Consider the following 12487-nt stretch of genomic DNA (forward strand, 5'->3'; position numbering starts at 1 on the left):
TTCCGGGAAAAGTCCTGGCCCTGACGGATTTTCTATAAATTACTATAAAGCCTTTAAGGACAAACTAGCTTCTCCATTGTTGGAGGCCTTTAATTCAGTCTCTGACAAGACCCCCTTTTCAGTACAATCCCTAGAAGCCCACATAACGGTCATCCCTAAGGAAGGCAAGGACCCCTCCCTTTGTCCCAGTTACCGTCCAATCTCCCTGCTCAATATAGACGTTAAATTATACGCGAAACTTCTCGCAAACAGACTAAAACATTTACTACCATCTGTGATACATAGCGATCAAGTGGGGTTTGTCCCGGGCCGTGAAGCTAGGGATAATACCTCCAAAATTATAGCCCTTATTCATTATATCTCATCTACTGATACCCCAGCTATTCTACTATCTACTGATGCCGAGAAGGCATTTGATAGGGTAGATTGGAGCTTTATGTCTGGAATACTGAGACACATGGGACTGGGTCCTATTTGCCTTCAACGTGTCCTCGCTCTTTATCGTTCGCCCTCTGCCCGCATTAGGGTTAACGGTTCCCTTTCTGCCTCCTTCTCCATAAATAATGGAACCAGACAGGGTTGTCCATTATACCCTCTGATTTTTATTGTTTGTATGGAAGCACTGGCAAGGTCGATCAGGCTGAATCCGAACGTATCTGGCTTTAGGTTACATAACGATGAGTACAAACTAGCTTTATTCGCCGATGATTTATTGGCCACAATCACAAATCCCGTTACTTCACTACCTAATCTGTTAGAAGAATTCAGGATATTTGGGGACCTCTCCAACTTTAAAATTAACTATTCTAAGTCAGTAGCTCTGAATATTACGGCATCTCCACAGATGGTTACAGGTCTTAAATCAGCGTTCCCTTTCTCCTGGCACCCCGCCCAACTTATCAGAAATAGGGTTTTGTTTTCAGATATACCGTGAAAAAACAGAAATTAAATATGACATAATCACTGACCCAGGGGTTAAGATTAACCTAAAGTGCAATTGGTTACCAGAAGCCCAAAGAGAATCAGTATCTATAGAAATGTAAAAAATTTTTGAATTGGGTGTAATCGAAGAATCGCATAGTGAGTGGTCAAGTCCCATTGTGCTTATTCCAAAGCCTGACGGGAGTGTACGTTTCTGCAACGATTTCCGAAAATTGAACAGTGTGTCAAAATTTGATGCCTACCCAATGCCTAGGGTGGATGAACTAATTGAAAGACTAGGAACAGCCAGGTATTTAACCACTCTAGACTTAACCAAAGGGTATTGGCATGTGCCGTTAACTGAGAATGCCAAAGAAAATACAGCTTTTTCTGCACCAGAAGGGTTGTTCCAATACAAGATGTTGCCCTTTGGGTTACATGGGGCACTGGTTACCTTACAAAGGATGATGGACAGAATTCTAAGGCCCCATAGACAGTATGCTGCTGCTTATCTAGATGATGTGGTCATTCATAGTCCTGATTGGCAGCCTCACTTGCCCAGAGTACAAGCAGTGTTGAACTCCATCTAGGACCACAGGCAGGATTGACAGCCAACCCAAAAAAAATGTTGCTTAGGGATGGAAGAAGTAAAGTATATTGGGTACATTGGCAGAGGTTTGATAAAGCCACAGCTTAATAAAATTGAGGCCATACAAAACTGGCCACGACCCCTGAATAAGAAGCAGGTGAGAGCCTTCTTAGGGATTACTGGGTATTATAGGAGATTTATACCCAATTTTGCCACCATTGCAGTCCCACTGACTGACCTTACCAAAGGCAAACAGAAAGTTATGGTTAAATGGAGTCCTGAAGCAGAGAAGGCTTTTCAGGAGTTAAAAATCGCATTGTGTACCCAACCAGTTCTGATGACCCCTGATTTTGACAGGGAGTTTGTTGTGCAAACTGATGCATCAGATGTAGGCATAGCAGCGGTCCTGTCCAGGAGCAAAGAAGGTGAAGAACACCCTATTTTCTACTTAAGCCGAAAATTGAATGTACATGATAGAAACTATGCTACGGTCGAGAAAGAAGCGCTGGCGATAAAATGAGCATTAGAAACTCTCAGGTACTACTTGATTGGAAGGAAATTCAGGTTGATCACTGACCATGCCCCTTTCAAATGGATCTCAGAGAACAAAGAGAGCAATGGGAGAATAATGAGGTGGTTCTTGGCATTGCAAAACTTTAAGTTTACAGTAGAACACAGGCCAGGAAGACAGCTGGCCAATGCAGATGCTTTGTCGGGTGTTCATTGTTTGGGAGATGCAGTTGTTCCGCCCCACAGGTAGAAACAAAGGGGAGGGATATGTGATAGAAGCACTGGAGGTCTGGGATGGCATATATGTATGTCCCAGATTCCTCTCATATGCGTTTTAAAAAAACCCAGGAAAAGTCTGTTATGCCAAACAGACCAGAAGTGTCGGCTTTTGGTAAAAGCCAGATAAAGGGTCTTGGGGGTGTGGATGTGAGAAGAGAGGGAGGGCTCCATCCACAGGCCATTCCAGGTGTTAGGCCTTTCTGTCTGAGAGCAGGCTGATTAGTAGTTGCACCTGGAAGTGGCTCATATTAGCTGTTAGGTTTTGGTTCAGTGTCTCACATACCCTGGGGAGAACAGACACTGAGGTTTGTTCAGAGAAACTGTGATATTTGAAAGTGCTGTGTTTGTTTGTGGCAAGGCAGTAGGCCCTGCCACTTGTAGAGAGGGAATAACCTGTCTAGTTAGTGCCCAGATGGGCTAGGATTTATTTTCATGGTTTATTTTATTATTTACATTGCACAATAAAAACTGGTTCCGACCAGCTTGCACGAAAACCCTGGACTGGTGTGCTGTTTCCTGGCTTGTGTGTGTAAAGAGGTGTCCATCTACCCCAGGAGAGGGACCCCCTACCACAATTATATCACAATAGTACTGTACATAGAAAAGAAGGCACTCAAAAGGGCCTTTAAAATAAAACTTATCTTATGGAAAATCCATTTTGGCCCAGGACATTATGTCATAGTTAATGAGAGGTTCAGGAACTGAGTTCCTGCTTGTTCCAACTGAAAAATAGCACTGCTTCTACCTCATAAAAGCTTGACAGTTACCCCACCCCACCCATGATTATGCACTATGAGGGAGATGTACTAATCTCTGGAAAGTGATAAAGTGGAGAGTGATAAACTACCAGCCACTCAGCTCCTTACTGTCATATTACAGGCTTTGTTTGAAAAAATGACAGTTAGGAGCTGATTGGTTGGTTGTTTATCACTCTCCAATTTATTACTTTCCAGAACTTAGTACATCTCTTTACATATGCTAGTAGTAAGTCAAAGTGGTGTGATTGGGTGGAGAAGTTGGGCTCCTGAGGTCTAACAATGCATTGGCACCTGACCTGCCAGGTAGGCTTTCTGGCCTAGCCCATGCCATATTCACCCGCATCGTGGCATGGCAACTCAGCATTTCCAGGTTGCTCTGACAAGGTCCAATAAGTATAAGAGGAGCATATCTGCTCTTTTCTACACGTTTGTTGAGAATGTAATCTACCTCCTGTTCCATCTCCCACACTTGGGACATGATCTGATTGTTAGAGTCCTTTCTTGGGCTAAAGCCTGCCGAACTTTCACTGGATAAGATCACTTATTTAATTCAGTGTAGTAGCAACTTCACTGATTACTACTACTGCTTGGGCTTCTCTATATCCATGTGTGATGTATATATCGCCTGTTACGTACCGGACCCGGTATCCAGTGCTTTCTCTTTCATACAGCTGTGCTGCTCCCCACTCTGATGTATAGGGGCTAAAACATGGTTCTCTTATTGTTTCAAACTTACTGCCAGTGGCAGGCTGATGTTTTCTTTACATCAAATTTTAATTAGACACACCTATTTAAATAGCACTTACCAGTGGCAAACTATAAGGCTCTATCCTTAATCCACCAGTAATGCTCCAGTGCTTACCAATGGTCAGGACCTTAGCTTGCCAAAGGGCAGATCTGAGGCATACCTATGCATTTCATTCAGTAAACTTCATAAAAGGGTGTAATGTTCTAGGTTTTTCATCTTGTTCTTAAATTTTATAACTTCTGAAGATTTTCAGATTTAGGAACTCATGCGTCAAATTATTTTGAGTGTCTGTCCATTACTGGTATGATCATCTCTAGTCCAGATAATACAAATATGGTAAATAGAGGAATAATTATTAAACATTTTTATTTTTCAGGCACCAAAATATTAGTTTTACAATTGCTGCAAAAACACATATACCCCAACATGACCCATTAGACGCAATGGAAGAACTTCTACAAAATGAGACGAAGAAAATGAAACTAAATACCATTCCTGTTATGTTCAGTTTTTAACCAATAAGTAGTAGTGGTATGAAATATGTGCCATCATTTTAAGGTGTTTACCTCCACTTCCTGCATCCTTCAAGCTTATAACATTCCAACCAAAGTTTTACTTTATTTTTTAATGCTGACTTGCCAATTCAATTACTATGGTGAAAAATGTACGTTAAAGTCTGTAATTGAGAGCTACCAGTTTAACCCATGGCTTTTTAACTCAGGTCATCAAGTTCACTCAACTGGTCATGTTTTAAGAATTTCCCTCTGGGGAAAGAATTGGAATAAGTACTCACCCAGTTCATCTTCCATTAAATTTTGAGCTGTGACCCTCTCTGTATAGTTAAAGACTAGAGTTAAAAAACAATGGTTAAGATCAGAGCCGGCCCTAGCCAAATTAGTGCCCTAGGCAAGATTTTGGGTGGTGCCCCCTCCATGGGATCCAGAAAAAGTGTGTGGTCTCACAGAAAGGTGTGTGGTCTCAGTGTGCTGTGGCCCCTTTCCCCATTGTGCTGTGATCCCAGCACCCCTCACAGATCACAGCATAACACACATCACAGCACCCTTCTCCCAGCACAATACCCCTCACCCAGCACACGTCCCAGCACAGCACCCCTCTCCCAGCATAGCACCCTTCACCCCGCTCCCAGCACAGCACCAGCGCTAACCACTAGCCGTCGTCCAGGTGTCCTGTCCCCACAAACCGCCGCTGCCGGCTCACTGTTTGCTGCTGCCAGGCCCAGTCGGAGCGGTCAGCTGAGATCTGATCATGGATGCTGCACAGTGACAGTAGCAGCTGCCATAGTCTTTGCCCAGCCAGCAGCAGGTACCTTGGTTGTGCCTGTCCCAAACCTCCGCCGGCCCTAGGTGGGCTTGGGTGCCCCTAAGCATTCCAAATGCCCTAGGCACTTGCTTAGTTTGTTTATGCCTAGGGCCGGCTCTGGTTAAGATCAATGAAAACTATGTTGGGAAAACCAGAGCTACTGTAATAATTTTGACCAAATTATATAGATAATGTCAGTATTTATGGAAGTATAGTACGATAACTATATTATCTGAAATAGCCATAAAATCTTGCTATACCTTGGAAATTGCCTAACATATCACAAAATGCCACAGTGGCAGATCTTCTTCCTCAAGTAGGACATAGCACTCTCTGTGACATTAATGATGCATTCAGCTATAGTGATATTCAGCTCACCGCATTGCACAATGTGCAGCACACATGTTGCCTGATTCCTCTTCATTCTCTGCGAGGCATAAGAAACATTCGGTCTTCTGGTTCCTCTTGTCTGTCAACATTTTACAGAGATGGCCACATGCCTTTCACTCGCCTACATCATCACTCTGCTGGGTAAGTACTACCAGATATACTGCAGTTTTCCACTAGTCAAGTAAATTGACTGAACTATTGCTACAAAAATATAACCAAACTAAAGGAATAATTCACAGCGAGTCTGATTCAGAGTTAGGAGAAAGTAAAAAAAGGAGCAAAGAATCAATTTGTGCCTGGAACAAACCATGTGGCAGTGGAAGGGGTGCAATTACATACATTTTTTTGCATCCAGGGATGCTTGTAGCTAACAAGTGGTTTATTTTAAACTGAAATGTAGTATTAAGCTATTACATGCCTCTCCCAAATGTAAGTCTGCACAGTTTAAAGCCACCTCATCTGCAACGCAATATAGTTTAGCCAAGTTGCAAATTACACCATTTTGTTCCATTTTACTTTAGGTAAATTCATGCTTTTTATTTTTAATAAAAGGCTCCATTGAAGATAAAAACAGGAGGACATCCACTGCAAATTCTAAATAATGCATCCAGAGTATGAAGGGAAATGATCATCAAAATATATACAAACATATTACCATTTCACCTAGCACCCACATTCACCCACTTAGGGGTACATTTACTAAAATGAGAGTTTTTAGAAGTGGAGATGTTGCCCATAGCAACCAATCAGATTCTACTTAACATTTAACTAGCACATTTTAGAAGATAATAGCTAGAATCTGATTGGTTGCTATGGGCAACACTTCTAAAAATTCTCACTTTAGTAAATTTACCCCTTACTGTCCATTGTAGTAACCTGAGCTGTGATAAACGTATGTTTTTTCAGAATATATATAAATGACAAATAAAATAGGCACTCACCAAAAAAACACGTCTGCCTGTGCCAGACAAAGATGATTGTAGAGAAAAATGAAAGGATGGCACTATGGAAAGTTACATTGTTGGCAGTTGACATGCAGGCAGGTAGACTTTTTTGAACAATAAACTTTTGTTCAAAATAGTGATGTTTCAGAGGTATAATATTGCAGACAACAGCATTTTGAACTTAGCAGCATGAAAACTTATATAAGAAATTCAGTTTAATCCAATCACATTATAGATCCAATGTCCTGGGATGGTATATAGGCCCTCATTCAGAGCCGCTCGCTATTTGCGGTCGTTCGTTCTAAAACAAGGGGTGGCTATTCAAATGAACCATTCGCTAATTGCGGTCTGTTCACGCCTCTAAGTCTGAACGAGCGAGCAAAACTTGCGGTTGTAATTTTGAAAAATACGCCCCCTTGCCGCTCGCACCATACGTCATGTCCGCTATTTATTAGATTAATCGAGTACATCAAACATCGTATGAACTGCTCGCTATTCTTGTGGCTGGTTTTTTCAAACGCTATTTTGCGAGCAGTTCTGAGTAAAAAAAAAAAAAGTGACGTGGTCAATGACGCTGCTGTATTAATTATGCACTCCCTTAAAACGCCCGTTTTGACCTTTAAGCACGCCTGCGTTCGAATTCCACACCCCCGTTTTCAAGCACCTTCCCCTGTTTCCACCCACATACGCCTCCTTCTGTCACTCAAAATAGCAGGCATTCGCTATATAGCGAACAAACGATTTTCGGCCGCACTGACTGGTTCGCGCATGCGTATTAAAATCCGTACGCATGCGCAGATGTGCGAACATCGGTCAGAATGAACGAGGTTTAAATATAAAGTACATTCATAAAAAATGTTTCCTCATCCCATTAAAAATAAGTAACAAGTGTTATAGCCTTGGATGATTATGAAGCAAGGAGGCAACAAGCTCAGGTTCTCTTGACAAAGCATCAACCAGCATCGGGCAATGCCAGGCCTTGCTAGTTGCACTGTAACCGGGTGACCCACAGTGTAAAATGCCACTGTCATGTAAAACTGATCATAGCCCAGTCCACCAGAGGTGGTACTGGAGACAGGCCAGTAAAAAACCCCAAAGGTAAACTAACCTAATTTTAAATAGCATTTGAGCTCTTCTTGAAACCTCTTTATAGTGTAAAGTTATGTACTGCTGTGAAGTTGGCAGTCATTAATTGCATTGGGATGCTACTATTGTAGAACTCCATTTACCAGAATGCCAGTGTCTACCAGAGCATTCTGTAGTCTGTGGAACTACAAGCACCAGCAAGTACTTAGCTACCAGTGGCTACCAGAGCATGCAGTAGCATGTGGATCTACAAGCACAACACCAGTAAGCCCTGGAACCAGAGCCCATTAGAACATAAAAGTACCCAATAGTAAAAAGAGAACACACACACACAAATATTCTTGTATTTTAACTAAAATAGATACACACCAACACCCCTTGTTTACCTCTTTGCTTTGTTTCCTAAATCTATTACAAATTTTCTTTCTTCTACCCTGAAAGCCAAATTGAAATAAAAAGAGAACAATGAGTCCAATGATTCAGTGAATAAATGAACTTAAACAGGAGATTTGGGGGAATTAATTTTCATTTCAATCCTAAAACATTCATGGTGTGCATTTTTGATTGTTTTACTATTTTATATGTTGGTTTCTAGGGGTAGGTGCACGATTTTCATGGGACAAACGTCCAGAAAGAGTTAATTCCCATACTGCCTTAGTGAGACTGTTTCACATAATGTAACTGGTACTCCTATTACAGGACGCAATCCCAGCCTGGCGTAACCTGGAGCTAATTGGCGCTGTTGCAGGTGAATGCAACAGTTATTGTCACCCTGCTTTAGCCTTAACTGACCCATGCTAAAGCACCCGGTAAGGAGCAGCTGTGGCCTAGTCACAGCCTCCTACCAATGTACAGTCTGCACCCTGAGGATGCCCCCCCCCCCCCCCCCCAAGAGTTTGACTGTAACCGGCTGTGCCTAGTACATTCAGTTCACAAGTAACAAAAATATGGAGCTTAGAGTCCATTTAAATGCATCAATATTGTACTTATTAAAGCCCCCATACAAATAATTTCAAAGTGCATTACTTCCTCTGTCCCCTAAAGTGTAAGTAGCAATATATTTCTTACTACTGCCATATACTATTTCAAGAGAAGACTTCAATGTTACAGTACTTAATTTTCACACGTAAATATTTAGCTGTAACATTGGGCTGCCGCAGTGTCCTCAATCTCGTTCTGTGGTCAGATATTCTTTGATATTTCTATTGTAGGGGCATTCTACTTCTAATGGTTTGTTATACCTTAACTCTGTATTATATCTAAATACTGTACAACACATCCATAAATGACCTTTCCTTCACATTTCCTGCACGTTTAATGGCACAGTTAAAGTAATTAGATGGCCATTTCATGGTGTGATGTATGTTTGATGCAACCTTTTGTATTGCTTTGTGTCTATAACACTCACAATGTTCATAAAATGAAGAAACATCTTTCTTGTATATCAGGTTTATCAAACTGGAGCCTGGCAAAGGATATTACGGTGTACTCTGGACACCTAGGGGAGACACTGACAATTATTTGCCCATACCAGCAACATGGAGGTAGCTGGGGGAGGAAAATATGGTGTAAAGAGGATGATGTTGGTTTTTGTCAGCCTGTTGTCACTGCTCATAGATATTGGCAGTCGTTTGTAAAGAGAACAAATGGGAACACTAACATCTATGACAACAAGAGAGAAGGTATTCTTACAATAAACATGACTGACTTGCAAAAGAACGATACTGGTGTATACCAGTGTAGGATAAACACTTTTGGGGACGTGAGCACTCTACAGAGGGTCCAAGTGCAAGTGCTTGAAGATCACCTACCTAGAAACGTTTCAGAGCTGGGAAACGTGCAGTACAGCATCTCTGGGTAAGGAGCATTTTCATTCTCATTTTCAACTTAAAGGGGCAAATGATATTTGTTACAAGCATATGGCAATGAAACATTGCTTTTTTAGTGCACACCCAAGTGAGGTGTAGGAAAAACTTTGTGAGGATTATTATGCAGAACATCGTATAGTAGTATCCTCACTAATAATTTAATAAGCTTCAAAGTCTTTTTATCGTTGAGATTGAATCTAGCTATGGTGTCATATGCAACTCATCCTTATTATATCTGTTTGAAATTTCAAGGTCACCATCTGAATTACAAGTACCTTTAACATTGGTCATTCTTGGGAGCAGCCTCTTATTGTGCAAATTACTGCTGATGGGACTGATCTGCAGCTGGTGGAAAAGCCAACATACAAGCATGTAAGAAATCATAGGATCTGTAGATTGTTATTTCACCCAAGTATTTCAATCCCATCCTGGCCCTGTATTCCAAACGCTATGTAAGCAATTAGTAGCATGCATTTCCCCTGGTGCGTGTGGCTCCTATGTCAGTGGAGGTCACTTTTGGTGATGTTACATAAAAGACTATCCAGTATTTTTGTTTAAAATCCAGTCTAAATGGAGATTTAGATATATTTTTTATGTGTTATTTTGTTGGAGCTTTGTGCCAGTACTAATTCTAATTCATCATCTGACTCTTGTTTGGTAGCTTGAATCAAGACTCACATTCTGTGTCTTCCTCTGAGGAGCTGTTATCTTCTGCAACTCAGGCTGATAAAGGGTTGCATCCCCTTGCAGAAACTACTACTACCCCATACTATATGAATTATGTTTCCATGGGACATCTAAATCAGACATAATGACAGCTATAACAGAACAATTCACATCATAACTGGTTGTCTACCAATCAATATTACCGTATTAATGTGCAATGTAACCAAATCCATGCATTACTTTAAGATTAGTTGTTTGTTTTTTAACACAAATTGATTAGTTTAAACTGTGTTTGTTCTAAATGTAAGAGGCAGCAGTAATATGTTATATGACACGATTATTTGGAGATGTTAGTGTCTAAGATTATAGTCTAGTGGCTGCCTGAGCGGTGAGATCACTAAATTGTGTAACAAGTAACATGAAACCTAATGTTTCCTGATTTGTGTAATGCAAAGCTATACAACTGCATTGATATCTGATCGGGGACAGATTTAGGGGTCAGCCTGCCTCTAGGCACAACATTAATGGCGGTCCCCCAATTTTATAATTTTCATTATTAGGTTATACCGCATAATTTTGTGATTGCCTGTATATTATATTAAATAAAACAAGCCATGAGCTAAAGCATTTAATATATGTGCGCCATTCACTCAGGGTGGGATGGCACTCAAACGCTTGATTTATTACAGTCACTGACAGTAATAAAACGCACGGTGACAGCTTGTCAGTCCAAAAATGTTTCCACTGTACCATAATGTACGCCATCTTGAGTGCAGTGTGGATGGGTCACATATTCAACTGCATCTGTAACCCAGTCAGAGAAGTAACTGGGCAGGCACCTGCCAGCTCCTAGGTCTAGACACACGCTGACTGATTCATCCATTTCCCAGTAACTACAAAATATTTACACTGTTCAGTACACAGTAGAAATATTTTGTAGTTCCTGGGAAATTTAGGCCTGACAGCACTAAAGCAAGCGTCCGAATGCCGCCGCCAGCAAGTGACACCTCAAATGCCTAATGGCAATTTCCCCACTGAAACTAATAGTGGCGAGCAGCTTAAAAATCAGAAAGTTACATTGTATGTATCTGCCTCCTCGTGATCTTCTCTCTTTCTAAATGTTGAATCAGCACCAGTGTGTTTCTGACTCACAACCACAAAAAGGCATATATAGACAAAGATAAAAATAAACTAGGTCCTGCACAGCTACAACACTGATCTTGTCTTAATCTATGGCTTCAGTATAGCACACAAGAAAGATCATTACCATACACTGCAAAATCTAATAAATAATATAAAATAAATATATAAAAAAAAAAAAAGGGGTCTATTTACTAAGCCTTGGATGGCGATAAAGTGAATGGAGGTAAGGTACCAGCCAATCAGCTCTTAACTGCCATGTTACAGGCTGTGTTTGAAAAATGATACTTTATCTCCATCCAAGACTTAGTAAATAGACCCCTTAATATGTTAAAATACTAGAATCCAAAATATGAACTGGCCACTGCGCTGCAACTACAGCAGTTGCTAGAACTATGGTATAAACTGTGTCACTCTACACAAAATAATCAAAGTACATACAAATATTTTGTCCTTACACTACAATCGCGTTATAATACATTCCTCGAAAAGTCCAAATGTTGAAAATATGCAAATGAGAGATATTAAAAATAAACCAAATGAAAACAGAATAAATTCTCAACATTTACAAATGACTTGTGTGTTCCTTTTTTGTTGTTTACCAAGTGATTTTTTTTTTAATTGTCAGCCTTCCGATACACAAATTTAGATCCTTAATGACTGGATCTTTCAGTAAGATATCCCAATGTTTACTTATAATTTTTATAAAATTGTTTATATTGGTTATAGATTGTATACCTATCTCTTTCCCCTTCTTCTTATCTTCCTGGGCAGGGTTCACATTAATAATGGTGGTTTTATCACACTCTACATATTTCTTAAAGGATTTTTTTTTAACTATTTCAGAATTATATCCTTTCGTAAAAAAAAAATATTTTAGTATATGGCCTTGTAATCATCTCATTTAGAGCATTTACATCGTAGTCTATGGAATTGGCTATTTGGGATCGTGGAAAGCCAATTATTGTGATGACTGCTATAGTAATTAATAAAGGAATTGCAGTCAGTCTGTTTAATTTAGATTAAAGCATACTTGCCATTATTCTCGATAAAAATTGTTATATCTAAAAAATTGTTCCACATGTAAATCTATATACAGAACATAACAACCAATATATTACAACAATAGGAAATTGTCTCACCCATTGTTTATGTACATTTTATTTATCATATGTTTATTATACAATTTCCAGGAACTATGAAGTTCTGAAAAGGAAATCAAAAACAGGTTGTTTTCTACCAGATGCAGGGCACTCATATATAACTAT

At 40.1% G+C, this 12487-nt stretch overlaps 1 protein-coding gene across 1 annotated transcript; it reads left to right on the top strand.

The window, feature by feature from the left end:
- The first annotated feature begins 5561 nt into the window (after positions 1-5561).
- On the top strand, positions 5562-11794 carry NCR2 (natural cytotoxicity triggering receptor 2). Its single transcript, XM_088479653.1, has 4 exons — positions 5562-5656; positions 8994-9402; positions 9666-9785; positions 10075-11794. The coding sequence occupies exons 1-4, from the start codon at positions 5614-5616 to the stop codon at positions 10223-10225; spliced, it is 723 nt and encodes a 240-aa protein (XP_088335779.1). The 5' UTR covers positions 5562-5613; the 3' UTR covers positions 10226-11794.
- Positions 11795-12487: the final 693 nt, after the last annotated feature.

Source organism: Taudactylus pleione, unplaced genomic scaffold (genome assembly GCF_031769625.1).
Source record: "Taudactylus pleione unplaced genomic scaffold, aTauple2 ptg000242l, whole genome shotgun sequence".
NCBI lineage: Eukaryota > Metazoa > Chordata > Amphibia > Anura > Myobatrachidae > Taudactylus > Taudactylus pleione.

Excerpts from the sequence above, each read along its gene's own strand:
- NCR2 (XM_088479653.1), top strand. The coding sequence starts at position 5,614 with ATGGCCACATGCCTTTCACTCGCCTACATCATCACTCTGCTGG. Across the intron at positions 5,657-8,993 it reads CTACATCATCACTCTGCTGG|GTTTATCAAACTGGAGCCTG; the intron begins GTAAGTACTACC and ends CTTGTATATCAG. Across the intron at positions 9,786-10,074 it reads AAAAGCCAACATACAAGCAT|CTTGAATCAAGACTCACATT; the intron begins GTAAGAAATCAT and ends CTTGTTTGGTAG.